Below are 26,279 nucleotides of genomic sequence, written 5' to 3'. Positions count from 1 at the left end.
GCGGCAGCCGGACCCATATCGTCACGTCACAATGGCTGATCTTCACCCACCCTAGCCGCCAAGTCATGGGCAGCTGGGGACGGTATTATGTGCATTAGCCGCACTGTTACATCACAATCAGTAAACAACAGCTCACTTGCTTTCAAAACATTGAATTGGTTGTTTCATTTGATGCACTCCAGAGCCCCGACTATTTGTACACAAGCGACTCAAAAGTCCACTTTCCATATCGTGTCACCTCTAAAGCAGCTTACTTCAAGTCATACATTTCACACATGCTCCTTATGAGTATTTTTTTCCCTATATCATGTAACTCTCTGGGACGCAGGTACAATGTGTGACCTCATTTCTGCAGTAAGCTATTCATGGGTGTTCCCTGGGGAGCAACATAATGAAGGTTAAATTACTATTGCGGGAGCTGTTTTGGAAAGTATACAGTATACTTCTTTTTCAAAAAAAAATACACCACGGCATTAGGCATACCTGTAAATAAAAAAAGGTTGGCAACATTACGTAAGCTTGAAGAAAATCGCTTGCGAGACAGAGCCATGCAAATCTATTAACTTTCAAGCTGCATTCGTGTGTACACTACATACAGAACGATACTGTGGCTTGTAGTTTACAAAGACGAAGATGGATTATCGGTGGCTGGAAGGGCCACTGTGATTGGTGACTGGTTTTAGTTGTCATGGTTTTTCATCCCTACAGATGGTTACCGTGGCGATGATAACTGCTGAGAGCATCACTGCTTACAAAAGCAGAAATATTCCTTCTGTGTCAAAAGCCTGTCAAAACAGTGCAAACACATGAATATTTTCTCCTTCTTTTTCTTTTTTTTTTTTTATCATCCCTATGAAGTAACCGGGATCAGTGCAGCAGGTCTAAACCCCAATCTCGGAAGAGAACAGTCCCATCTGTCAAGCTCTGCCAAGCTCCTCGGGACCTCTCACATGCATAACAGCAGATCCTATCGCCTCGGCAAGAATTTTCCAAATAAAATGAATTGCGATGGCCTACCTGGTAACTAAATCTCTTGTTGCAGTCCACCGAGAGCATTTTGGGTCCCTTGGAATGGGACGGGATGGTCGCTAAGCGCCCTTGTTCTTTGAGCAGTGGCAGGATGAGGGTCAGAAGGGTTATGTGTCCCACTCGGAAAGATGACGTAGCTCACACCGACGTCAGCGTGGACTACAAGGTGGCGAGCTCACATCCAAAAAGAAGATAAGATAGATATGGAGCTCAGCTCAGATTTGATTCAGTCGTGTTGCCTCTCATCCAGGGTCAAATGTTTGTGACTCGCATCCATCAGCCAATCCGCCCATCGCCCATCACCCCCACCCTTCAACGGGGATTAGCGCTGTGACATCAGCGAGGCTACCATGATTTGAGCACAGCTTGTTTCTCCCCGAGCCTGGGAGATTTGTTACCTCAAGTCTTGGGTCAGGGACTGCGCCACAGTTGGAGTACCAAAAGGTTTCGAGAAATAAAAACAACAACGAGTAAAACCGCCGTCAGACTTTCATCAGTAGTATAGTAGTTTTGGATTTTTCATGATAGTTCGTTTTTCTTTCATTTTGAGTTTTTTTTTTGTTTTTTTTTTAATTTGTTGTATTTTTTTTTCAGGGCTGGTGTGTTTGTTTTTATTATTTTTTGGTTTGTTTTTTTCAAAAATCCATTTTAGTTTAGTTTTTATTTGTTTTTTTGGGCAGAGAGACAGAGAAGAAAGTCAGAGAGACAGATGGATAGATCCACTATAAATATGGTTATATTATTTTTTGTTCGTTTTGTCAATGTAAACTGTAGTTTCAGTCAGTTAACTTTTTTTTAACATTCTCGTTTTCATTGTATTTGGCGAAAATTTTAGTTTCCGTTATTTTGTTTGTTTTCGTTAACTAAAACAACTTTGGTTCAGAGTGAACCGCAACCAGCACCAATCAATACGAAGACCATGCTGAAACATAAATAAACCAGCTTTACCCAAAAATAACAACTTCAGTGTTTCACTCTTGCTACACTCACACACATCTCTGTCAATGCCATTGTGAGGCCAAATCTCTTACTTAAGTGGCTGGAATATTGTTGGTACCGCCTGGCTACCTCTCATGTTGTGGTAGCACTACAACCAATGTACATACAGTAGACATATCCTAATCTGTGTTCCTGTTGATTTATAGGATATGCTTTCGGATTGTGTTTAGGGATCTTCAATACCACTTTTTTACAGACCGATACCTTTACGAGGACTCAACTCTTAAGGAATCACCGATACCGACACCATGTAACCGATACCATGAGTACTTTTGACACATAAAATCTCCATTTAACCAATTCAAGATCATTTTAAAGAAATATCTTTTGTCTATTTCCAACAAAAGGCAGAACAGTCACCCTGCAATACAGAACTTAAGTTCAAAATAAAACACAAACAACTCACTGTGATTTAGGATTCTTCTGTAATACAGTAAATTAACAAAAGCGCTAAATAAAACCGACAACTCCCTGAGTATTAGTCTTTGTTGAAAATAAATTGAAGTGCAAAACCGTACAGCATGACATTCTTCGCCTAGAAATTTTGAACATGTTCAAAATTTGCTTGTGAAAACAAAAACTGTTTGCGACCAATAAAAACTGTTGCTGAATGTCTGGCGAACATCTTTGCAATCGTTTGCGACCTTGAACAAACCCTGACAGAAAATCAACATCCGCTACCCTCGCAAACATTTGCCACTCAGTGGGATATGGATTTAAGGAATCCAAGGCAGGGTGTACTAATTGCAAATGGTGTTGCTTAATCAAGTGAAGGAATAAAAGCAGTGTACTTACCACATTTTTAGTTTCTTGCGAACTTTGTTCCTGCAATCAAAGGACATCAGTCAATAGGACAAAAAGAAAACCAAATGCCAAAAATATTAACATGCTAACAATTGGTATTAGGGCTGCAACCAATGATTATTTTTATAATCGATTAATCTGTCGATAATTTTCTCGATTAATCCGATTTTAAAAACATGTTTTAATTTCCATACCTTTAGTGAAAAACATGACATTATTTCATATTGACAAATGGATGATGATTCAGTTACTGGTTTGGTCCATAACATGTCAAGAATAGGCAAAAATGTTGATCATTGTTTTGCAAAGTTAAAGCAAATGTTGTTGTTTTTTTGTTGTTGTTTTTTTTTTAAATTCAACACAAAGGTAATCAGTCCGCTTTCATGACCCAGTTGATGAGCTTTATATCTTGGTTTGCTAAATTGAAACAAGACAACAAGAACAAAAACACAAAATCTAAAATGATTAGACATGGACAATTGATTGTCAGTAGTTTAGCCTTTATGGTTCAAAACTGAAAATAACATCATACTGTAGTTTGACACATTCCGTTCTTCCATGACTAATTGTTCAAGATCATAAAATGTTTGGCCTTCGACCCCAATCTTAAACTCCTTCCTCAGGCTCTTGACAGGATTGTGATCTGGCCACTGAGAGTTTCACTCCACAACTTTGGTTTTGGTATTCCTTCAACAATTGTGGCTCTTTCTTGACGTACTCCACTTTTAGGTCATTCTCTTTTACACAACTCAGCGACGACCTACAGCTAGACTGACAGCCGACTTCTTGAGATTATTCCTAAAATATCAACATAATCATCATTTTTCATGGTCCTGTGCACCTGAATAAAGTTCCTGTGCCTGAAGCCCCCCAAAGCATTATGCTCCCGCCATCTTGTTTTACTGTTGGAACAGCATTTTGAAGGTTGAAAGTCCCACAATTACATCTCCAAAGAGCTATTCAAATTTGGACTCAGCACACCAAAGAACAGACTTCCAAAACGCATCTCCATTTTTCAGGTTTTCAATGTTGCTTTTGTAGAATGATAAAATGGAAGTCCACCAGAATGGAGAGCCACAGTCTTACGTGAAATATTAAGTTCCGCTCGGCAAAAAAACATTCAGACCAGTGCAGAACCAATCATTGTTGCAGAGATCACTGGTAACGCAATTTTGTGGTAATTGATAGATCAGTTGTGGTTTCAAACGTAATTGACTGAATCGACACACATAGTCACATGGAGGCTAATCTCTGTATTTCTTTTTTTTTTATATGTAAAATTGTACTTGTTTACTTGTATTCCGTAACGGATAGAAATTGTTTAATGGTTGAATGGCATGTTTGATTAATTTCTGACTTATCAGAGAAGCCAAGCTCAATTTGAGTTATAAAAAAAAAGGGTGACTTCAGTTTTAAGTTCCTCTTCCCTGTTAAAACTTGTAAAATACAATACAATACAATACAATTTTATTTCTATAGTGCATTTCACAACAGCGGGTACAAGATTAAGGAACATTTTTAAAAAGTCCACATTCGGGATCATGAAGATGTTTTATGTGGTCTCTTGGAAAGAGACAATTGTTTATAACAATTTAAAACAGTTTCCAGGTGTCTGTAACTGTTTTTCATCATCATATCCCCACTACCTTTCAGCTCATTATTTAAGCCTCCCAAAACTTAGCCGGTTTTGAGGGGGCGGTCCTGCCTCATGAAAATGATCGACGGCACACCCAAGTACGGTTTCCGTTACCATGATGAGTGGAGCAGACTTTTTGGGGAATAATAATACAATTCATTTATAGGCACATTTCTGCCAGCTGGGTGGGTGTCATCCGCCTAACAGTGGAAATTGACATTATATTTATGGAAGATATTACCAAGGGGAACCAAATGATAAATAAGGGGGCCAAGAACAGAACCATGTGGAACATTGGGAGTGACTAGAAATGAGCAGGATTTGAAAGTTTTGAGCTGGATGAACTGAGTGTGGTTGGTAATTATTAGTGGTATAATTAGGTCAGCTGTGGTATAAACCTTAAATTGAGTGGTGGTCAATACATCTGTTAAGCACTGAATTTCGTCAACAGATAATTTCCTTACCTATACATTCTTTCACTCTTGATCTTGTTAATCTTGAAAGGGAAAGTCAACCCCCAAACATTCTTTACCAGAATATGTTCTATACAGGCCACTAGTCTAAACATAGAATTCTGATTAATATTGTATGTGGAATATGAGTTAAGCATTAAAATCCACCCATTTTTGTCAATCTCATGGGGCGGCCATTTTGTCACTTGCTGTCAACTGAAAATGACATCACAGTTGCTCAGGGCTCAGGTAACGACCAGTGTTGTTTTTGGCAGGCATTTTAGATTTAGTCTTAGTCTTTTGGACGAAAATGCTGATTAGTTTTCGTCACATTTAGTCATTCCTATTAGTGATAAGTCTAGTTTGAGTCGATGAAAACTCAAAAAGGTTTTAGTCTAGTTTTAGTTCACGGAAACTCCCCCAAAAAGTTTTAATCTGGTTTTCGTAAATTTAGTCGACGAAAATTCAAAAATGTTTTAGTTTGTTTTAGTTAAAAATAGGCATACAATAGTTAATAAATACATTCCGTACATAAAGGCAAACATTTTTTAACTGATTCGTGAAAAATGTAAGTACTTTGGCAGCTAACCGCATTGCTAATGCTAAAAAGTAATTAAATATTGGTGAAATAAAAAAACCTGTGGATTCGCGTTTATTATTGTGCACACACACACCAACGCGGACCAACCGGTCCGTGGTAGAAAAATGGTTGGCGACCACTGCCTTAATCTACTTTTAATATTTGACTTTACACACAACAAGCGAATGAATTGACGTTAGCCTTGACATTAGCTCAACCAAAATAACTTATGCCTTAACTCAGCCCATTTGCGCCACGAGTTACGTGGAAAACTTTAAGCACAATGAAATTGATCACAAGCCAATTGTTTAATAACAGAGTGCAAGTGAATGTATACAGTATACCGGTATGTTAACAGGACTAGTTGGGACAAAATATCAGCATGGTGAGCCCTCAGATGTCGCTTGAGATTTGTCATTCTTTCCTTTGTGGCCACATTCACCGTTGCCGCTGTCTACAATGCATCGTGTTGTTCTTTCTGCTGGGTTGTACAGAAAATATGTCCATATCGTTCCTTCGTTTCCGACCACCAAACCCATTTGCTGTCACTGTCGCCATGGTCCGTCAAAGGAACGCGTGTCAGTGTGCGTGAGCCGAGACCAACGACCGCAGACGTGTTCGTGTTTTGTTGTGTCGGTGTGTGCGACGATGTGTGTTGTCCCGGCGGTGGGCGTGCCCAAAGGAGGATTGGTTGCACCAGCATTAAATTTTTTTGAAAGACAGATTAGGGTGTACAGTAGGAAGGGATGTCATAAATTATGAATGTCTGACGGACCACACGCTAACAATTTCTCATCATCGAAAATTCATGTACATCACGTCATGTTTTCATCATCAAAGAGCCACGTTTAGCTCGTCATCGTCTCGTTATCATCATGAAAAATAGGGGGCGTTAACGAAATATTTTCGTCATCGTTGACGAAAACAACACTGGTAACGACAAATCATCGCTCAGCTTCAGAAAACATGTCAGCTGTGATTGGTCGTTACCTGAGTCCTGAGCAACTGATGTCATTTTCAGTGGACAGAGGTGACAAAATGGCCGCCTCCTGAGATGGCTAAAAACAGGTGGATTTTGCTGCTTAACTCACATACCACAAATGCAACATTAATCACAATGCCATGTTTAGACTAGTGAAGGCACATAGAACATATTACTGCAAAGAATTTGTGGGCATTGACTTCTACTTTAAAGCAGTGATTCACCTCACTGGTCTGAACATTATCTATTTACAACAAATTTATCTTTGCTGATCTATCAATGACAACAACATATATCATAGCAGGCAGAAAGTACAAAATGAACCTACATATCCACCATTTTTGTTTGGTAGTGTACCGTACATTTGTAAAATATGTGCCTTGGCTCTATAGATGTTGGGAACTGCTGCCTTAAATCACGCTGCATCGCATCAATACTCGCTTCCCAGAGATTACCGCGCCACTACTGCTCCTCATAGAGACATGACATCCTGCTAACGCTATGACAACCCATGGAAGAACAGGGAGAACAAACACGCCATGTACCCCCCCCCAAAAATCTAGTCACCATCTGCCATCTCTCTCTCAAGTGTGACAGATATTTTTTCCTCTATCTTCCGAGCACCTGAATACTGATGGGATGCCGCTATCGCCAGGGTTCACAATTAATACAGACATTCTTGTTTGGATTCTTCAGTTGGCTATAGAGAGTGGGCCTCTGACCTTAGTGGGCAGGTGCTCAAACTGACTCTGCATCACCTAAAGAATATTAAGACCCAAAACGATGATGGATCTCAGAGAATTTAGCACAGGCCTTCTTGTAAGATGAAAGTATGCGAGGTAAAATGAAGTGAAAGATGCCTCATCCTAGCTCACAGGTTGCATAAGGGGCTGCAGGTAGTAGAGGGCGCGTGAAGTACACTCACTGAGCATTGGGTCCTCTGCTCTGTTTTGACTGGCATTGACAGCATTTCATCGATTTAACAATATATTTATTATTGTAGTGTATTAATGTATAAGTGAACTACATCTTGCGATGTGTGTCTAATATTTTGTCTACCATAGTTGGTTACTTTAGAGGCAAAACAACAGGCAGTTCTCACCGGTACTTTACAACCACAATTAAAATATTACTAAATCTACGTCAATGTGAATCCGAGCATAGCAGTTTTTACCATAAATGACACTGAATTTGGTATGTGTGACTAATGAATTGGCCTGTGACTGTAAATTCTTATTACCCCTAGTGCATCACTAGAAGAATAAAAATGCTCATTTATGAAATCCAAGTATTGTGATAATAGTCAAGGAAGATTAACCAATAAATCGACTGTCTTGTGATTCATTCTTAAGGCAAATAGCCAAACACGGACATTTCCCACACGAATGGAGACACAACTCACCGCTGGCAACAGAGGCTCCATTTGAGCACCCTGGTCGGTAATGTCCATCTTTTCCTCCTCCTCCTTCCAAATGTGTTGCTCTTCTTGACTTGAGACGCTGATTAAGCTTGACGATGAGGAGAGTGGCTAAAAAGGATCGCTCTCCCCTCCAGTCGCAGTACAGTATATTTACCGGTTCGGGTTTTCTCAAATGGAGGTGGCAAAGCATGCCCTACATATTTTACGCATGGAGGAGGGAGGTTGCGCCTGCCCACACAAATGTGGGGAGGGGGATCGTGCCAGAGAGTCTCCGTGCGAAATCATTTTAACACTGATACGCGCGTAATTTGATAATATGTAATAAAAATAAAGCAGCAGAAACCGCGACTGGTTCATTGACCTTGTGTTTCAAAATTACACTCGAGAAAGATACACGTAGGATTTCCTGCAGCAGCATGTAGCTAATTCATCTATATGTAGCTTGCATGTGGTGATATGAAGGAAATCAAGTCACAACCGAATGTGATCGTGTCCACATTTCAGTCTATGCGGCACGCGATCAAGTGCGGCCATCGCGCATCATGACGAAAGATGCTGCGGCATAACTCTTGTACTGTGGTGCCTCCATCTGGTCAGAAGTGGGAAGTGTTAATTGTTGCCGGCAATAACAGTACAAGTAGAGTTGTAATATCTGACTCCTGTGCTAATTTACAGTGGTTCGGGTCTCAAAATTTTACAGCAAGTACCACTATAAAGGCCAACATTACAGCTTAGTGGACACACGCGTTAATCCAAAACGAGACCGAAGCAAAGCAGTATATTTAATATTGTTCGCCACCGTAACATCGTGCAGTTTGAAAATCAACACCGTTGTTAAATACAGAGAAAAAAAAATGTACTTAACTACTCAATTAAAATGCACTGTACTGCACATAAATGTAATTTAAAAAAATACCTAAATAAATGTTTGAAACACAAACAGTCCTAAACGATTCAATGCAAATATATAGCACTTAATACATCTGATCTGTACTGAGCACATTTCTCGTAGTTTTTTGTTTGTTTGTTTGTTTTAAACACTGTAACATCATGCATAGTTTAAACATTGACGTCCCAGGCACTCCTGGGTGTTCCACATTGCGATTTTCCGCCACCTGTCCACCCTAGAGAGAACATTTAAATCATGATACTTTCTCATACCACTAGAGGGAGGCAACAGCACCACCATCCATCCATTAACCACACTTTGAGAATCACTGTAAACTTCAGGATACTGTATCTGTAAACAATAGGTGTCAAGGTACTTCCTGGTGGCAAACAAGTAAGTGAATACCGTTGACCTGAACAGGAAATGATGAAAACCTCCATTACCGGCTTTGTGGAAGGCATTCTCTCACAGCTATGTATAAAATGATGGCTTGGATTTTCTTCAAGTTTGCAGTGCGTTATCCATCCACCATTAAACGAGTATGTCTATTTCATTAATAAGATCAACAGGGAGTCACTTAATTAGCCAGTCAATGATCATGTTTGTTAACTATATCTGAGTTTCCACCATGTCTATCTTTAAATCAATTCATCTGTTGACATGTAAATTACAGCCAACGTTTCTTCTCCCTTGGAAGCAATTGACCTCAGGCTACATCTTCATTTCGACTGACACGTCACACATTCAAACAACACTGGTAGAGAAGGCTATAATCATCATTCAAACCATTTACCCATTTACTCAAGTCGATACAGTACTGCTATGCTCTTCAGTCACTGTAATTAAGTATATTGTACTGTAGTATTTAATTGACCTAACATTAGCTCGAGTACTCTGATTCATACTTGCTGCAGAAGGGGGGAATTACATGGCAGGCCAAAAGTACGATAGGGATGTATTGTCCATTTTAAATTACTAAGCTTTCAGGAAGAAAAATAGTATGAAAGGATGGAATGTCGGAAAGAAAGATGGATAGAAAGATCGGAAAAGAAAGAGATATAATAATGAGAGAGGAAGGCAGAAAGAATGGAAATGAGGCAAGGAAGATGCAAGAAAACAATGATGTACGAAAGTAAGGAATGAAACATGGATGGTTGAAGAAAAGAAGGAAGGGAGAAAGGAAGGTTAGAATGGAAGAAAGGATGGATGGAATGTAGGAAAGAAGGGTGAAAGGAAGGAGGAGGAAATGATCAAAGATTGGAAAGAATGCTGGAAGGAAGGATGGAAATAAAAACAAGGGAAGGATGGACAATTGGAAAGAAAGATGACGTAAGGAATGAAATGAGGATGTATGAAAGATAGTAGCTAAAGGAGGATTTAAATGAAGATATGAATGAAAGGAAGGAAAGGTGTAAAGACGAAAGAGGAAGGAAGGATGATATGGAAGGAAGGAAGGAAGGAAGGAAGGAAGGAAGGAAGGAAGGAAGGAAGGAAGGAAGGAAGGAAGGAAGTAAGGAAGGTAGGAAGATAGATAATGTGAAACCCTAAACTGAAATCCGAAGTCTGAATGAGAAACCCCCTACTTTGAAACCCTAATCCTGTCTTGAAACCTGATTTTTGAAATCCCAAACCTTTCATAGAACCCCAACGCTTGCCTGAAACAATATTTTGGAACACTTGCTAGTACAAAAATGTCATTTCTAAAAATTTTGTTGCAATCATTGACGAATCGGAATTTGTGTGTTGCTGTGAGTCAGTTCTGGAAAATCGTTTAACAATGTTGAAGGACATTCATGGATCGAGATTGATCAAATAAAAAAAAATTCAAATGTATGTACGTACCAACTATACTCAACCATCATTCAGCACCCCACCACGTCCTGTAAATGAATTAGTCACACAGTAAATATTTTCACACAAGGCAGCAAATTAGTAAACCATGTTTGAATTGTATAGTATGCTCAATTAAAGTATACTTTACAAAATAAACTTGCCTCGGCTGCTCACGCGGTCCGATGTTATCGTCCGGATCAGAACCGCCCTCCCGTCCGACGTCATGACTCTGACAAGATGGCCGGGAGTTCGGGGCTAAAGTGAGGAAGGAAAACAAAACACTGGCTGCCTCGAGCACATGACGAAGAGTTATTGCGAGGATCATTTCTTTAAGACTCTGCTCTTTCGAATTCCATATGTGCCATGCCGTGGTCGTTGTTGTTTGAGGCCGCGACTAGCAGACAACGTTCGGTTGTCTGCTATGATTGGCTAGCAAGGTAGCGAGCTAACAATGCTATCGGTCCAGCGAGCTAAAACTGTTATCGAAAGACTTCACTTTTACAAAGTGACAGCGGACTAAGGGCTTTGTAAAAACTTCCATTTGGGTCCTGAACAACATGAGTAATTGCTGCCATCTCATACCGTCGTACGGGCGTCGAATTAAAGGCAGGGGTTAAATAACTCGAAGCTTGTTTACTGTCTCACTGTTAGCAAACGTCTGTTAGCTTGTCCAGCCGTTTAGATGCATCATATTTTGAGGAGTGGGTCTGACACTAATTGAACTCCACAATAGCTGCCCAATAGGACCCGGACCCTTGTAGTCCCGTGGGCCCAGCCGCCCTCGTTCACGTCACCTAACGAGTGGTGGACATTAGTTTAGCTAAGGAGCTCTGAGCCAGTCCCACCATGGCCCACCCTCCAGGGAACCTACCAGGCATGCAGGTAAGCCCAGCCCTCTTTTGTCTTTAATACTAAATGTAACATTTCAAAGTTTAATTAAATCGAATCACTAGAACCAGCGCCAACAGACTATTCTCTCAAATACAATTCCAGTGATAAGTCTCATTTTTCTGTGACAAATACTAAGAAGGTTATGAATCTGTAAAGTCGTGATAACCCTGATAACCCTCCCCACTGTGCATATGCCAATACTCATCCATCCATCCTGGTCAGAATGTCAGAGTGGATCCAGAAGAGCTCTTCACCAAGCTGGAACGCATCGGCAAGGGTTCGTTCGGCGAGGTCTTCAAAGGCATTGACAATCGGACTCAGAAAGTGGTGGCCATCAAGATCATTGACCTGGAGGAAGCCGAGGACGAGATCGAAGACATTCAGCAGGAGATCACTGTGCTCAGCCAATGCGACAGCCCCTTTGTCACCAAATACTATGGCTCCTACCTGAAGGTGATGCTTCAGCCAATTACTTTCCTGTTATTGGGGATTGACAGAACATCTTCGTCACCCACGTTTCTCAGATGTGTGATTGATTCCTGTGATGTGCCTCAACTGTATAGGATGCCAAGTTATGGATCATCATGGAGTATTTAGGAGGCGGCTCAGCTTTAGATTTGGTGAGTCTCCCTGCTGAGCTCTTAATTGATTGTTTTTGTTGTGGGGGGAAAATAAAAGTATGTCAAAACTATACAAAGTATAATAGATATGTGATCATCAAAAGAACATTATATGAATATAAATATTGAGATTGTAAAACTTTTTCAGTTACGGTTGTAGTCAGACTTTACGGCATGCAATTGAAGGAGACAGCTGGAGTATGATTAGATGCACACGAGAGTGCTGTAAATTGCACATTTTGGTTGCGAAGCAGTCATGGTGGCCATCAAGCTCCAGCCTACATGTTGAAATCCACTCCTGGTAGAAGAAAATTAATTAATTCCACTCCAGATGCTCTGATTTCTTTACAAGTCAGTATACCCATGCAAATCATCAAAGCGCGACCCTTGTGTGTATGGGTGCAGGGTCCTTTTCGTCTGTGCGAATGACCTTTAATTATTTCTAATCTAAAGGCGGCGGAATATTAATGCGTCTGTTGTACTGGAAATCACAAATTACGCAAGGGTGTTGTGTATATACCATTCGCATCAGATTAATAATGTCTACGACTGAGGCCTGATTCTGAAGATACCAGATTCCATTTGTTAGCATTTTTGTAAAAATCTTTGTAATAATTGGAATTTAGAGTTATAATTTTAGAATTAGCACTAAGTATTGCATTTTGTAGTAACATTTTTTATTTATTTTTTAATGTTTTGTCCCTCTAAGATGGAGCCGGGTGCTCTGGATGAGACCCAAATTGCCACCATTCTGAGAGAGATCTTAAAGGGGCTCGAGTATCTGCACTCTGAGAAGAAGATCCACCGGGATATCAAAGGTACGTTTTCATGCAGTTTGGTCAAGCTGCTTACCCTGCGCCTGCCATATGCACGCACTGGAAGAGACTCAGATTACTGTCAGAAGAATATCCTAAATAAATAACTATTACAGTAATGATTTTGGACAGCTTTGTCACCTATGCTGTATGGAATTAGAAATTACGCTAGAATGCACATTTTTTTGTTTCCAATTTTGTTAAAGGGAAGTCAACTCCCAAAAATTGTTGTCTTAGTCATTGTAAGTAAAGTTTATTGGGGTCTTGCTTGTATCAAAATTACTTTGGTTGTTGGCGTTTATACTTTCAACTGTCCAAAAGTGCACAGGCTGGGAGATTTTTATTTTTTTATCTTATTTTTCGAATCAAAATAAAACATGTTGCAGTGTTTATTTTTGTTTGTTTGTTTAAATTCACTGTGCTAATTAAAATAATGGGTATAATTGTGGTGGCTTTAATCTTAAACGTTCATTCTGTTTCAACTCTGCTCACCCCAGCCGCCAACGTTCTGCTTTCTGAGCAAGGCGAGGTGAAACTGGCTGATTTCGGTGTGGCCGGCCAGCTCACCGACACCCAGATCAAGCGCAACACGTTTGTGGGCACGCCTTTCTGGATGGCTCCTGAGGTCATAAGACAGTCTGCATACGACTCTAAGGTGAGGATTGTCGGGACCGTGCTCCACCTGGATTTCTTTACATTTTAAAACCATTTTGTCAATATGAAATTGAGTGAATCCCTGACAGAGTCAAACTGTTACTGTTCTAAACCCCCATCTTAACTGAAAAGGCAATAATTTGAGCAACATGTTATCATTCCTAATAGCATACAAGTGTAAAAAAAATTTTTTGAACCATTACAGTAAATTACAATTTGAGAGCTCAAGTACTTTGCACATTTTTTTGAAGAACATAGGTAAAAGTATTTGTGCCTATCTGCATATTTTTGCACTCTTTATTTAACACCCTTCTCCTTCTAATGTGCCATGTTAGTAGAGGAGTAGCCAGCGTTGCCCACCAGCTGATAACAGGCTGTGTGATGGAAAATTACAGTTGAGTACCTAGTGGCAGCCCAGGCGACTTGAGTGGGTGATGCTGGATGAGGCAGGGCAGTAAACTTCTGAGGATGCATAGAAAGATCCAAATTGCAATTGGCAGCGATGGAATGTTTGTATCACTGAATCCAAAACTTAAATTGAATAATAGCCAGGAGTATGCAGGGGTCGACTGTAATTATAATAATTACACCTTTTATTCTGGAAATGACTCCTTTATTCTCTAAAAATAGAACTATATTCTCAAAAACATGCCTTTTCATGGGAAACAAAAATGAATCTAGGTATACAGTATCTGATTTATGTGATAAGTCACTATATAGCTATATAACACTATATAACTTTTGTCATGAATGTTGTTCGACCTTTAGGATGTTCCACATATTTCAACACATCTCAAGGAGAATGTGTGGCAACATCTCTGTGTACGTTTCAGGCAGATATCTGGTCCCTGGGCATCACAGCCATTGAGCTGGCAAAAGGTGAACCGCCACACTCGGAGCTCCATCCCATGAAGGTTTTGTTTCTTATCCCAAAGAACAACCCTCCCACTCTGGAGGGAAACTACAGCAAGCCACTCAAGGAGTTTGTTGAGGCTTGTCTCAACAAGGAGCCCAGTTTTGTAGGTATTTCCATCCGGCCATTTTTGTTTCCTCTCAGCCTTGCATTTAAAAATGTTTTTGCGCGCCTTATTTCTGCAGAGGCCGACTGCCAAGGAGTTGCTGAAGCATAAGCTGATTGTACGCCACGCTAAAAAGACATCCTACTTGACCGAGCTGGTGGACAAGTACAAACGGTGGAAGGCAGAGCAATCAAGAACCACAGAGTCCAGTTCAGATGAGTCAGACACGTAAGCGTTTACTGTTATGGTATACTTGTTAGAGGAGGGGAAAAAAACAAAAACTCCCTTGCAGGTTTTTTTTTTTTTTTTTTTTGCTGGCAGAGTGCTGCATGCATTGCTCATCACTTGAAGGTATACAAAAGAAGAAACAGAGCCAGCCAGCAACTGCCCATAGCCATGTTCCGGGGGAAAAAAAAAATCACCAATGTAGAGGGGCTGAGATCATGTTAATGCGCAGTTGTACTATATGCTCATGCAGGTGTAACATTTTCCACGGACAATTATTATTCTTTTTTTTTTTTTTTACAAATAAAATCTTTATTTCGCAGTTGAAATGGTAATATTCTATATTAGGGCATCTTTGTCGTCGTCGTGAGTACACATTGTTACATTGTTTACACAGTAATTTTGTTACTCATTGATCTTGCTCTCTCTGAATAGATTATACATGTTTAAATGTATTTGTATTATATTCTAAGTATGTTTTTAAAGCTGACCAGTTTGAAATGTACGTTAGGGAGCAGGATGGGCAGGCATCAGGTGGAAACGACTTTGGCAGTGACAACTGGATCTTTACCATCCGAGAGAAGGATCCAAAGAAGCTACAAAACGGCGAGGGGCAGTCAGGGGCAACTGAGCAGGTGCTATGCCAAGTAGTTACACCTTCCAAAACGATTGTGTGCAACATTTTTTTTTTTTAATGTGCATTGTCTTCTTTTCCTTTGAACTTTTGACATAGAAAAAGTCAGGAAAAAAACATCTACTATTTAACATTCCAGTTCCATTTATCTAAGTTTCACCCATGCAACATGTTTAAAACACATTTAAACGTTGTGCTTAGTAGGCGACCTTTTCAGGCTCTCCTACTTGCGCCTTCATTACGCTTTGGCTTCCAGCAGAGCTTAGTGTTGCCCAGCGTTTTGCAGTACAAGGTAGTTGCCTACTTTCTTGGTCTCCTCTCACCTTCTATTATTCTGTGCAGACTAAAGACATTCCAAAGAGGCCTTATTCACAGAGCCTGTCCACAGTCATCACGCCTGCGTTAACCGAGGTAACAATGCAGCCTCAAAATCCACAAAAATATCAAGAGCCCTTTACGTCGGTACTAAAGAATTGTTAACATTACCAGCTTAAGGCCAGACATGAGCAAGTGAACCGGAACCCTGTGGTCCTGGACGACTTGAAGGAGGCCATCTTGCGGGCTGAGGAAGCCTACCCCGGCATTTCAGATTCCCTGGTGGTGCACATGATCCACAGGCTTCAGAGGTACCACAACCACCACCTCCTATTTTCCTGATTGGAATTGACCTGCTTTTAATGTCTTTTTTGTGTTGTTTTTTTTTGCAGTTTCTCCACAAGCAGGTCATCCTCTTCTTTCCCATAGTGAGCGGCTCTCTGCTACCCACCCACGGAACCTTCTCTCCGCTCCCCTCCTAAAAGCACCTGCGCTCTGCTATCGACTCCTTCACTCAGTAGCAGCTGATCTCGATCAACATCTATTCTGCTGGGACTCGTGCTGACCTTGTCGCTATGTGGCATTTTGCTCGGCCAAGAGCTGAGGCTCTCAAAGCCCCAAGGCAAGACTTAAATCAAGGCCCTCCCTTTTAACCCAAGCCTGCGGCGTATACCAACGGAACCTTTTGACAAAGCATGCATGGTGTGAACGTCCTCTTTGCACCAACATGCCTAATGGTAAACAGCATTCTTCATGGAAAAAAAACTCAGGTAAAGTGTTTTAAGCTGACTGTCAAGTTGGTGGGGTTGTCAGTTTGCAGGAGCTGAATCACTGTGTACAAAATGACCCCCCCACACACATTTTGTAGATGCTTCTACTGAAACGGAACAGAATGAGCAGAAAATGATGAGGGAGGATTTTAAGATGCACGTCACTTCCTCATTTGAGTTTTCTTCTTCATCAGTCTGTGAGCTACGAAGCCCCAGACATAATTGGGGCCAACAAATCCGTATGTGTGTCATTTGTTGCCACGAAACGTATACAAAATGGCAAGAAATGTGACCTCGAATTAGGAACTCAAAATACTAATTTGTGGCCACGGAAAATGTGTATCGCATGCACACGAAATGCTAATTTGTGGATTTAATATTTCCAAGAACAACTTGTATATCTGAGTAAGCAAAGAGAGCACACCATAACTAGGAACTGCCCTTAAGGTCTTTCTTTTTTATTATTTAAAAATGTCTCGTTAATAATGATACCTTGCAATGATAGGCTTTTAGGATATCTTTTGTAGTTGGTCCCTAGCCCAAACTAAAACTCAATCACACTCTTATCCCTGACCTGTGTAAGCTTTAAATCTGCCCTCTACCTTACCGTGTCAGGAGAAGGTGCGCTTGATATGCGCTTACTGGATGATATGGAGCCACGGCTCTTGGTGCTCACAAATTAAGAGTTTTGTGCGAACAGAATTTCTAAATTATGGCCACAAGTGTCCCCCCAAGCCCCCGTGTCTTGTCTGGTGCTCCGTAGTGAGTAAATATTAAGTGTTTTCTCTGTTTGCGTTCCAAGTTGCAATCCTTCCCTTTCAATGGCCTGCATAGTGCAACTATGTTTAAAGGATGGAGGGGACTATGGGACAACACAGCCAAACAATGCCATGCATCATGCCCTCACATGAAAAGTGCCATGGTTTGTGTTTTTTTTCTTTTTTTTAAACTGTTATAGTCTCCATTTCATTTTGTTAAGTCCATGAAAATGTGGCACTTACTGCAAGAGAACTGAAAGCAAACATTTTCACAGTTGCTAATAGCCATTTGTTGCTATGTTTACTTAAGAGCTCCAGAATCTACTGTGCTAATGCAGCAATAATGTTGATAAGTTATACCACTTGTCAGCACAGGTAAGAAGCAAATTAAGAAATATATGGTATTTTTATAACTGCAGTTATGGAATTATGAGATGCTTAGCAAAAATTTAAAAGTTACACACAAAAAATAACTAAGGAAATAATTGTGTACATTTGTTTATCATAGCTGGCAGTTTATAGTACTGTATATATATAATATTTGCTCGAGTCATTTGAGAAGTTAAATGTAAGCTTTGAAAGTGGCATAAGAAATAAAGATGCTACTGCAGATTGTTTGACTCCACTGGTATTTTGTGCAGGAAAAAAAAAACAGTGCAACATGTATTTGCTTATTAATTTATATAATACACAATACACAAACCATCCATTTTCTATATTGTGATGGAGGCGGCTGGGTGAGGTGAAGCCTAATCCCAACCAACTTTTGCAACAGGCGGCATGCACCCTGGACTGGCTGCCAATCACAGCACAGATACAGTAGATGATCAAGCATCCACGTTTGCACCAATGGACAATTGAAAGCAGTTATTCTCCAAGTGTGCTAGTGGCACACAGGCTCCCTCTAGTGGTACGCGAAACAATCACTGCATAAAAAGTTCAATATAACTGAACTGTATTTCAGTTCAACACATTTGCATTTATTCATTTAAGTAGTCCCCAAAACCCATACTAATTTTCTAATTATTTAGGCAAAGTGTTAATGTTCAAACTACATGTTACAGTGGATTATATTAAATATACTTTTTATGATTAAAAGCCTTGCTCTTGTTTTTGATAAACACCAGCATTTTTTTTCCACGTAGTGCATTTTCATGCCATTAAGTCACTGTTTTGAGTAGGGAGGATATTATATAAGTGCAACTTCATTTGAGCAAGAAAAGCAGAAGATGATAGCACGCACCCCTTTGGCTACACTGAATCAAGACCCAGCACCAAATCACTTCTTCCAGGTGTAGCTGTAGTTGTTCATGGTGATCTGTGTGAGCGCCATCTTCCCCAGGCTGGATGGTTGCTGCAGATGCTGGACAGAGGCCGGATGGAGGCCAAATGCAGAGAGGTCCTCTGACCCACGCACGCACTATCCCAAATAAAAATGCAAAAACATTAAGAAAATGCTTATTTCAGGGATTTTTTCCCCCCCCGGGCACTTTACCTGTTGCTTGGTTCCATGGATGTTCAGGATGGCTGTGGGTGCGTGTGTATAAAGAGTGGCCGAGAAGTTTCCTTTTTGTGCGGGCCGGAGCAGGGTTGTGATGGCGTGTAGAGAGGATGGCAGGATGGGCCCTTGAAGTGTGGGGGGAAAAAATATATAATTTCCTGCAGTCTCAGTTGCCCTCTTGGCTTGGGGCCGTTCCTGTGTCCGCTACGCACCTGTTATCTCCATACTGCTAATGTTCTGGTAGGCAGAACCAACCTGGCTCTTGACGTTCACACAGCGGGCCTGACAGGATCACAACACATTGGGGCTCATAAACTGGGGTCGCAAGTAGTGTCCTTTCAGGTCTTTTATGTTCACTGCTGGGATTTGTACTTTGTTACATTTTTCTGCCTGTGATTTTTTTTTTTTTAATTGAGTTAAATCCCTGATTCTATGTTTACCAGTTTTATTTTAAACAAATATCAGGACTTAAACTTAAGTCAAAACTACTTTTCAGAAATTATCTGTATTTACCAACAAATGTAAATTCACTTCACGGGGCCAATCAGAATTGACTTTCACTATATTTTTCAATGCACTGTATATGAATATTTTCTACTTAAGTACATGGCGATGGACACGGTTACATTTGCCCTCTGCGGTTACCTTTAGCGAATGCATTGCAGCGCCTCTAAAAGCAACAGGGGCGAGGATTGTCGGCGGTAGACCCGCCTGAGTCCCGGCCGCCGCCACCACGCTCTTGCAGTTGATGAGGAAGTTGACGAGCGTGAACGTGTGCTGCCCCTCCACGCACACCACTGACTCGGGCTTGTGATCCACGCTCACCGATCGGCCCTCCTTGCAACTGCACGCAAAATGTTAAGGACGACACACGACGGGGAAACGAGGCACCGCGCTGAAAAGCCGGAGGATAACATTTTATTTTATAATAGTCTACTGCAAAGCCAATTTTTGCTTGATTACTGTTCATTAACCAATTGTTGTTTATTTGGTATTTTTTTCAGTGATGTAAAAAAAAACAATAACTAAACAATAATTAAGCAATATCACGCAAGAGGGATTGATGTTCTACTCGCCAACATTGTTTTTGCTGCGGTCATTGTTTTCCAAAGTAAAAGCAGATTTTTGCAAATGTTTTCTTTTGATTAAATAAAATCTGTCTGCTTTCATTGAAGGACGACACAAATCAGATAATTACTGCTGAGTGGCTGAAATCAGAATTTGGACAATGTTAAGGTAAAAAAAGACTCTAAATTATTACTCTATTATCAAAATAGTTGTTGATTCATTTCATAATCAATTAAACAATTCATTTTGACACCTGTAGAGGATACAGTTGGATGCTGTCTGGCTTCTTAATCTTGTCCTGGACTCCCATCTCCTTCAGCCATAAGATGCTGCCGCCTTCATCCTCGTCGTCATCGTCAACTTCAGGGCCATCCGAGCAGCACTCGTCCTCTTTGTGGTCACAGCTACTGTGATAGAAAGATTTGGATCTATAAATGGATGTGTGGGTGATTAGAGTACATGAATAGATACAAAAGATATGATTGCAAGATAGATTCATTGCTCCAGTAGTCTCCAAAATTGAAACAAAAGGCAAAGCAGGCATGCCAAATTACGAACATTAATATGAAAAATATCATATGTATGGTATTTGTACAAGTCTCTTTTTTTTTTAAACACATAAATGTAACAACAGACAACAGAATAAATCTCAGGACTCAATTATTTGTCAACTTTGAAAACTAAGATCTCCAGAATTTTTGTACCCTTTCTGTAATGTCTTAAAAACCTAAAAGATGGCACCAAAGCCCTAGATAAAAGTGAAGTCGTAATTGGTGTCAAGGAAGCATGCTGAAATAATATCTAAAACATTAGCCTGGGCTGTTAGCACATATTATAGAGATTTTTTTTTTAATCGCATGTGCATGTTTCTGCTGTGCTAAACGTGTACTATGAGTACATAGTTTTTCAAAAATCAAATCATCTGTATACCATTTATTTATGGTAATGTAAGATGTGTTTGAAATTACATTGAAGTGTTACTGGATCTTAGTTCGCACTACAATTATGGTTTACGGTTTATTAATATTGCCAACTTATTAGGGGTGCTTCAATTACTTGCAGTGCTTTACTTTTCACGGCAGGGCATAACTACGTCCAGTGAATCAAATTTACACATTTATTTTTATCAATTAGAAAAATAAATAAAATTTAAAAAAGACTGGAGTGAATTCAGGAAAGCAACAAAACATTTTCCTAGAAATGAAACAGAAGGTACAATATCACGTCTCACTCTTTGTGCTGTCGTTCCTCATGGCAAAGATCCGGTGGCTCTCTGCTCGTCGCCCTTTCCTCCACTAGAGGCAAACTGAACTCGATACCTGACCATCAATAATGACAAGAATTAATCACACAAACACCCAGTTGGCCTCGGCAACAACTCACCTTCAGCCTTCATGGCCTCGCGGAGACCTCTGGTCGTTGGGGAAACAAGGGCATTAATGCTGGCTGAGCCTCCGAGTCCAGCGGCCCGAAACAACACCGTGAACTGACCGTGTATGCACACACACAACCCCACACACACAATGCTGAATTAGGTGAGTATTGAGAAGAAGAAGCAGATAATGTCCACTGAATTAAAGCTTGACTCTTTTCAAAACACATTTTTATCAAAACTTCCTGCAGATGAAAGTAAGGCAAGTCTGATGAAAAAGGCAAATTGAGGAGTTCAGTGAAAGTCAACTTTGTTTCTTTGCATTTATAACTAATTATTTTATTAACTCATGTTTTATACAGTACAGTGCTACTTTCTGCATAAAAAGTGGTGGATTACCGGTAATGGCATTTTTGTTCATTTCAGTGGGGAAGTCAATTTGAGATACTAGTGACTGAAGTTACAGGAAGAGTTGTAACAATTAATCGATAACTAATGGAATATCAAATTAATTCGACCCTTGTTCAATATCAAATTGTCCAACTCCTTGGAATTTCAGCCTCTCGACAGTAAATATCCTCCGATGTCGGTAGTCTTCCATGAAAACACGCTTCTTATGGTATCCGTGTGTTGAATCAAAATAAAACATTTGCAAATATCTGCTTTTACTTTGAAAAATACTGATTAACATCTTTGCATATTTTCTGACATGTTACAGACCAAAACAGTAAATGAATCTTAATTTATGCATTTTCTGCATTGTCAATTTGAAATAATGTCATGTTTTTAATATAGGGATGGACACTAAAACTCTTTTTTTTTACCCAATCCATCTATTAATCAGCAGAGTAATCAATTATTAAAAATAATCATTAGTTGACGCCCTATTTACAAATATGATCAAGAACAAATTAAACTTGTACGCCAAAGTACCACTCTACTGGGCTGTGCTAATCGGTACATTTCCTGGATTTTAGTTGCCATTTTCTAAAAGTATGAGGGACATCAGTACCTGGTAGGAGCAGATATAGAAGTAAGGACACATTCTGGCTTTCAGTAGAATGTAGAGTGATGACAGACTGGCTGACCTGCATAAACACAGAAAATATTTGATTCATGTGCACCCCATCAACCAAGACCAGTGATTCCACATTAGGCATACTGTGGGAAATTAACCAATTTCCCTACAAATTAAGTGTTGTAAGTGTTAAAGGACCAAAGTAGATGATTAATCAGTTTTTTGAAATTTTGTTCTGCCAAATAGCAGCAGGGAAGGTGACTTTTGTGACATTTTTGTTTGGTTTCGCATCCTTACCATTCGATCATTAGAGCCCGCTGCACTTCTGCGTCATGTGCCCAGGGGGCGCTCTTTCCAGTAAACCTGCGCTCAGCGTTGATCCTGGGGAACAGCGGCACCCAAGACAGGCTGGGATGCTGCCAATAGATCAGACTCTGCTGGAAGGCACAGCGAAGCTCCGTGCATGACTTTGGATCCTGTAGGAGGGACGACAGAACTAAATACAATACTTTTCTTAAGACACGACGATCATGTTGCTGTACCTGTAGATTGTGCGGCCATGTGCTAAACTGCGCCCGGCAGTGCTGGCTGAGCCCAGAGGCTTCCTCCTGAGCTTTGGGCTGCTCGGACCAAGACAGAGACAGCGAGGATGTAAAAAGGAGACGGGTCTTCAAGCTCCAGTCGGCTGGATACTCTGTGCACACAGGGGGCGCTATGGAGAGAGGAGAAATGGCCTGTGGACTCTGGAGGAAGAGACAGGAGAAACACGTAACATAAATGCACTGGAACCTCCAAACTCTGATGACCCTCAAGAAATTTGAATTCGAATGAGAAAAAAAAAAGTTAATAAAAATAAAAACACAAATTTCCAGTGGCCAAATTAAATCCGACTGAAAATATCAGGTGGTATAAGCACATTTTAATCAATGCAGGAAAGTGTAAAATAATAAATAATTTAAATAAATACAACACAGAGCTCTAACACACTTGATTCAAATGATCAGGATCTTTATCAGGCTCCTGCAGAGCTTGCTGATGAAGCAGTTCATTTCAATCAGGTGTGTTGGAGGAAGGGAAACATATAAAACATGCAGGACAGTGGCCCTCAAGGACCGGAGTTTCACACCTGTGGGTTAACCACTAAAGCGGTCCATGAGGAGGAATTTTAGGAACACAAACTTGTCGGAAGGTTCTGAAGACCTGACTGTGATGTCTCAGTCTGGACACTAGGGGCACCATGTAAAAAGGAGGAAATATATAGACGTAGAAAAAGGTTTTGTAATTCTTTTGTACAAGATGTACAAGAGACGAGGAAGAATAATCATGTGGGTGAATACTTGGGATGTCACAATATCGCTAATACTGTGGTATTGCGATATTAAATTTGCCCCTATATCCTTGTCGTCATGTCACGATATTAATAGCAGCAAATCTGTTTAAAAGCCAAGTTTTATTCCATTTGTGCAGTTCCAGCACCTTCTGGTGGTTAGTTTATTAGTGCAGTTAAATTTTTGGGGGGAGAAACATTACATGCAACTGCTCATGTTTATTTTATTCGTACTTTGTGCTCTACAGAAACCATGCACACACCCACACAACCAAATTAAACAGATTATTGCTCACATGAACAAAACTATGTTCTAATCTAACCAATAAAAGCTCCCATAAATCAGTCATACCAGCAAATATTTTTCCGATTTACCTTCAGTAGTGGTGTTTTAACATCTTCCTCGCTTTCCTCAAAGAGAGAGTCATCTTCAGAGCGAGAAAAACATTTCTAGCATGGGAAAGAAAGATGGAGACGACCTTAAACGTACAGCAGGTGCAATGACACATAACCAAATGCTTAGTTCTCAAACTGGGGCTCCCTGGCACATTCGTACTCCTCAACCAGATGGCAGGAGGTCAAATGAACCATCGTATCCCCCTGTTGCCATTCATACAACAGGATCATAGATTTGTGTTCAATTCAACAGTCCCAGAAAATTCACACCAAGTGAACTTTTGAGTAAATTGAGATGTCATCACCACTCCCAGTTGATGTTTACTGTCAAACTAAACATAAAACAAAGAGCATTCCATTTTCTGTACTTAACCAAACACCTTAAAAAGTCCACAAGCTTAATGCCAACACACAATGCAAAACAGCATGGAGAAGACAGGAAAACAAAACTATCATCGATGTTAAAACCATTTAAGCACAAATGGTGCAGAAATACACACAGACGGTTAATTTAACAAAAGTCACATGCATGTATTCTTTATCTTCTGCAAAAAATGACTAACGTTACTGATGTTACCACGTTCTTCATTTACGTACGTTTGCATATATTATACTAGTATACTAGGCCTAGTTTTGTTTTCTTATACTGTATATGTTACCACTTGGCTCAATTTTTAGGAAATGTCAAATTTCCTTTCATTGTTTTGCTGACAAAATACAGATATAAATGTTGCTTACATGATTCAAAGGTGGCTCATTCCAGTCTTTTCAAAACTGTTTGAAGGAAGTGAGATGGGCTGATATTTAATTTTTTTAACCTAAATGAGAATAAAAGGGAAATATTTGTATTCGGTGAACCTGACCGTGCCATTGACCTGTATAAAGAACCATGGCATCATGATTGACAGTTGTTTTAAATTGTGGTTTATAATGTGCAATACTGTAATTTTCGGGGTCTTTTATCGGGGGCTGGAACGGATTACTGGCATTTCCATTTTAATGCGGACAGATGACTTGGTATACAAGTATTTTATGTTACAAACGAACTACTGTATTCTTGTAGTCAACGCACCACTGTATGTTTGTGAGTATATTAGGACGAGGTTATATCCGTACTTTTGTGACATTTTGTGTCTGGAAGTGTACGTGCCCCGTGAGACTGTTCGAATGTAAAATATGTGCCTTGACTCAATAACCTGTTGGTCGTTTTCTTGTCGTCCCACATCTTCGACTTTGCTCATCAGTTCGGAGAAAGTCAAGTCGTCCACTTTTGTTGTGAAATCTCCGTCCCTTGTTGTCGGCGGTTCTGCCTTTTGACCACCCGCTTCGTCGTCGAAAATAAGACATTTCTTCCTCGGGCTGTGTCTGTTCTCAATGTTTGCGAACGGGTTCCTGCGTTTCACCCCACCACCGGAGCGTGTGTGGTTATTGAAGAAAAGCGGCCCGGGCGAGAAGGGCCGGACACAAGACGATGACGGTGAAGAGGCACTTTGCTCGGTACCGCTGGTGTCACTGCTCGGGCTAGAGGAGAAAGCTTCGCTTCGGGCTCTTTTCCTTCGCATTCGCATAATGTCCGAAGGCCGTTTGAAGCTGGGAGAATAGCCCAACTCTTCGGACATTGTGGCGACTGGCGATAGCAAGTTTGACCGGTAAATCCAAAACTTAAACGAAAAAGTCATGAAAAATTGGTCCACAGACCAATCGATGCTTTGAAAACCTGGCGCCTCACGGAATGACGTAGAACATTTCTTCTTCTTCGTATTCGTCGTCTTCTTATTTTTTGTAAAATGGCGGTTGGCCAGCGTCCATGCGCATTATCGCCACCAATCGGCTCGGAGTGTGAATTAATATACATCATTTATCCACCCAACCGTTAATTTGTGAAAAAATGTTAAATTTACCAAATTGTGACATAAGAGGTTTCGACTCCACGCCAGCGATATATTGTTTTCTCATGCAATGCCTCTATGATCACTAGAATATCCATACATTTGGTTTTGGAGCCATCTGTGAAAAGTTTTAAGTAGGAAATTATCGTTTTAAATAGTACCCTTTATTATTATTATTGTTATTATTATTATTATTATTGTTATTATTATTATTATCATTATTATTATTACTAGGCGGCATGGATGACACGACTGGTTAGCACGTCCGCCTCACAGTTCTGAGGTCGTGGGTTCGATCCCGGCTCCGGCCTCCCTGTGTGGAGTTTGCATGTTCTCCCCGTGCCTGCGTGGGTTTTCTCCGGGCACTCCGGTTTCCTCCCACA

The 26,279-nt window shown here is 40.3% G+C and overlaps 3 protein-coding genes across 9 annotated transcripts in view; 1 reads left to right on the top strand and 2 right to left on the bottom strand.

Moving 5' to 3' along the window:
• Window positions 1-11,769, bottom strand: part of LOC147152889 (sodium-driven chloride bicarbonate exchanger-like) — a 33,074-nt gene extending 21,305 nt beyond the window's left edge. For 2 of the 5 annotated variants that reach the window (XM_086038455.1, XM_086038540.1), the window contains exons 1-2: window positions 7,885-8,379; window positions 2,824-2,853 (exon numbers count right to left, since the gene is read on the bottom strand). In XM_086038455.1, the coding sequence (XP_085894581.1) occupies window positions 2,824-2,853; window positions 7,885-7,932 (78 nt within the window). In that variant the 5' untranslated portion in view covers window positions 7,933-8,379. Of the gene's footprint in view, window positions 1-1,017; window positions 1,291-2,823; window positions 2,854-7,884; window positions 8,380-10,633; window positions 10,672-10,785 lie in introns of those variants that run through there. The other 3 variants (XM_086038794.1, XM_086038713.1, XM_086038622.1) reach the window with 3 other exon arrangements.
• On the top strand, window positions 10,829-17,937 carry LOC147152888 (serine/threonine-protein kinase 24-like). The gene is made up of 11 exons (XM_086039219.1): window positions 10,829-11,506; window positions 11,738-11,968; window positions 12,079-12,135; window positions 12,845-12,953; window positions 13,448-13,605; window positions 14,438-14,623; window positions 14,703-14,851; window positions 15,360-15,483; window positions 15,825-15,893; window positions 15,972-16,108; window positions 16,190-17,937. The coding sequence occupies exons 1-11, from the start codon at window positions 11,471-11,473 to the stop codon at window positions 16,224-16,226; spliced, it is 1,293 nt and encodes a 430-aa protein (XP_085895345.1). The 5' UTR covers window positions 10,829-11,470; the 3' UTR covers window positions 16,227-17,937.
• Window positions 17,938-17,991: 54 nt separating this feature from the next.
• donson (DNA replication fork stabilization factor DONSON) lies at window positions 17,992-25,745 on the bottom strand. Of its 3 annotated transcripts, none has more exons than XM_086038926.1 (12): window positions 25,204-25,745; window positions 23,987-24,061; window positions 22,827-23,027; window positions 22,582-22,760; window positions 22,279-22,354; window positions 21,278-21,380; window positions 21,126-21,213; window positions 20,161-20,322; window positions 19,472-19,670; window positions 19,039-19,108; window positions 18,821-18,951; window positions 17,992-18,745 (listed from the first exon to the last, which is right to left on the bottom strand). In XM_086038926.1, exons 1-12 carry the CDS (start codon window positions 25,684-25,686, stop codon window positions 18,605-18,607), a joined length of 1,908 nt encoding a protein of 635 aa, XP_085895052.1. In that variant the 5' UTR covers window positions 25,687-25,745; the 3' UTR covers window positions 17,992-18,604. The 3 variants fall into 3 exon arrangements, with proteins under 3 accessions (XP_085895052.1, XP_085895126.1, XP_085895215.1); XM_086039000.1 differs by having other exon boundaries at window positions 20,161-20,301; XM_086039089.1 differs by having other exon boundaries at window positions 20,161-20,298.
• Window positions 25,746-26,279: the final 534 nt, after the last annotated feature.

This window comes from Filicampus tigris, chromosome 1 (genome assembly GCF_054856515.1).
Source record: "Filicampus tigris isolate MCC_2025a chromosome 1, RoL_Ftig_1.0, whole genome shotgun sequence".
In the NCBI taxonomy this organism is placed as follows: domain Eukaryota; kingdom Metazoa; phylum Chordata; class Actinopteri; order Syngnathiformes; family Syngnathidae; genus Filicampus; species Filicampus tigris.
Note: the sequence above shows the minus strand (reverse complement) of the source record. Positions and strands in the feature narration are given on the sequence as shown.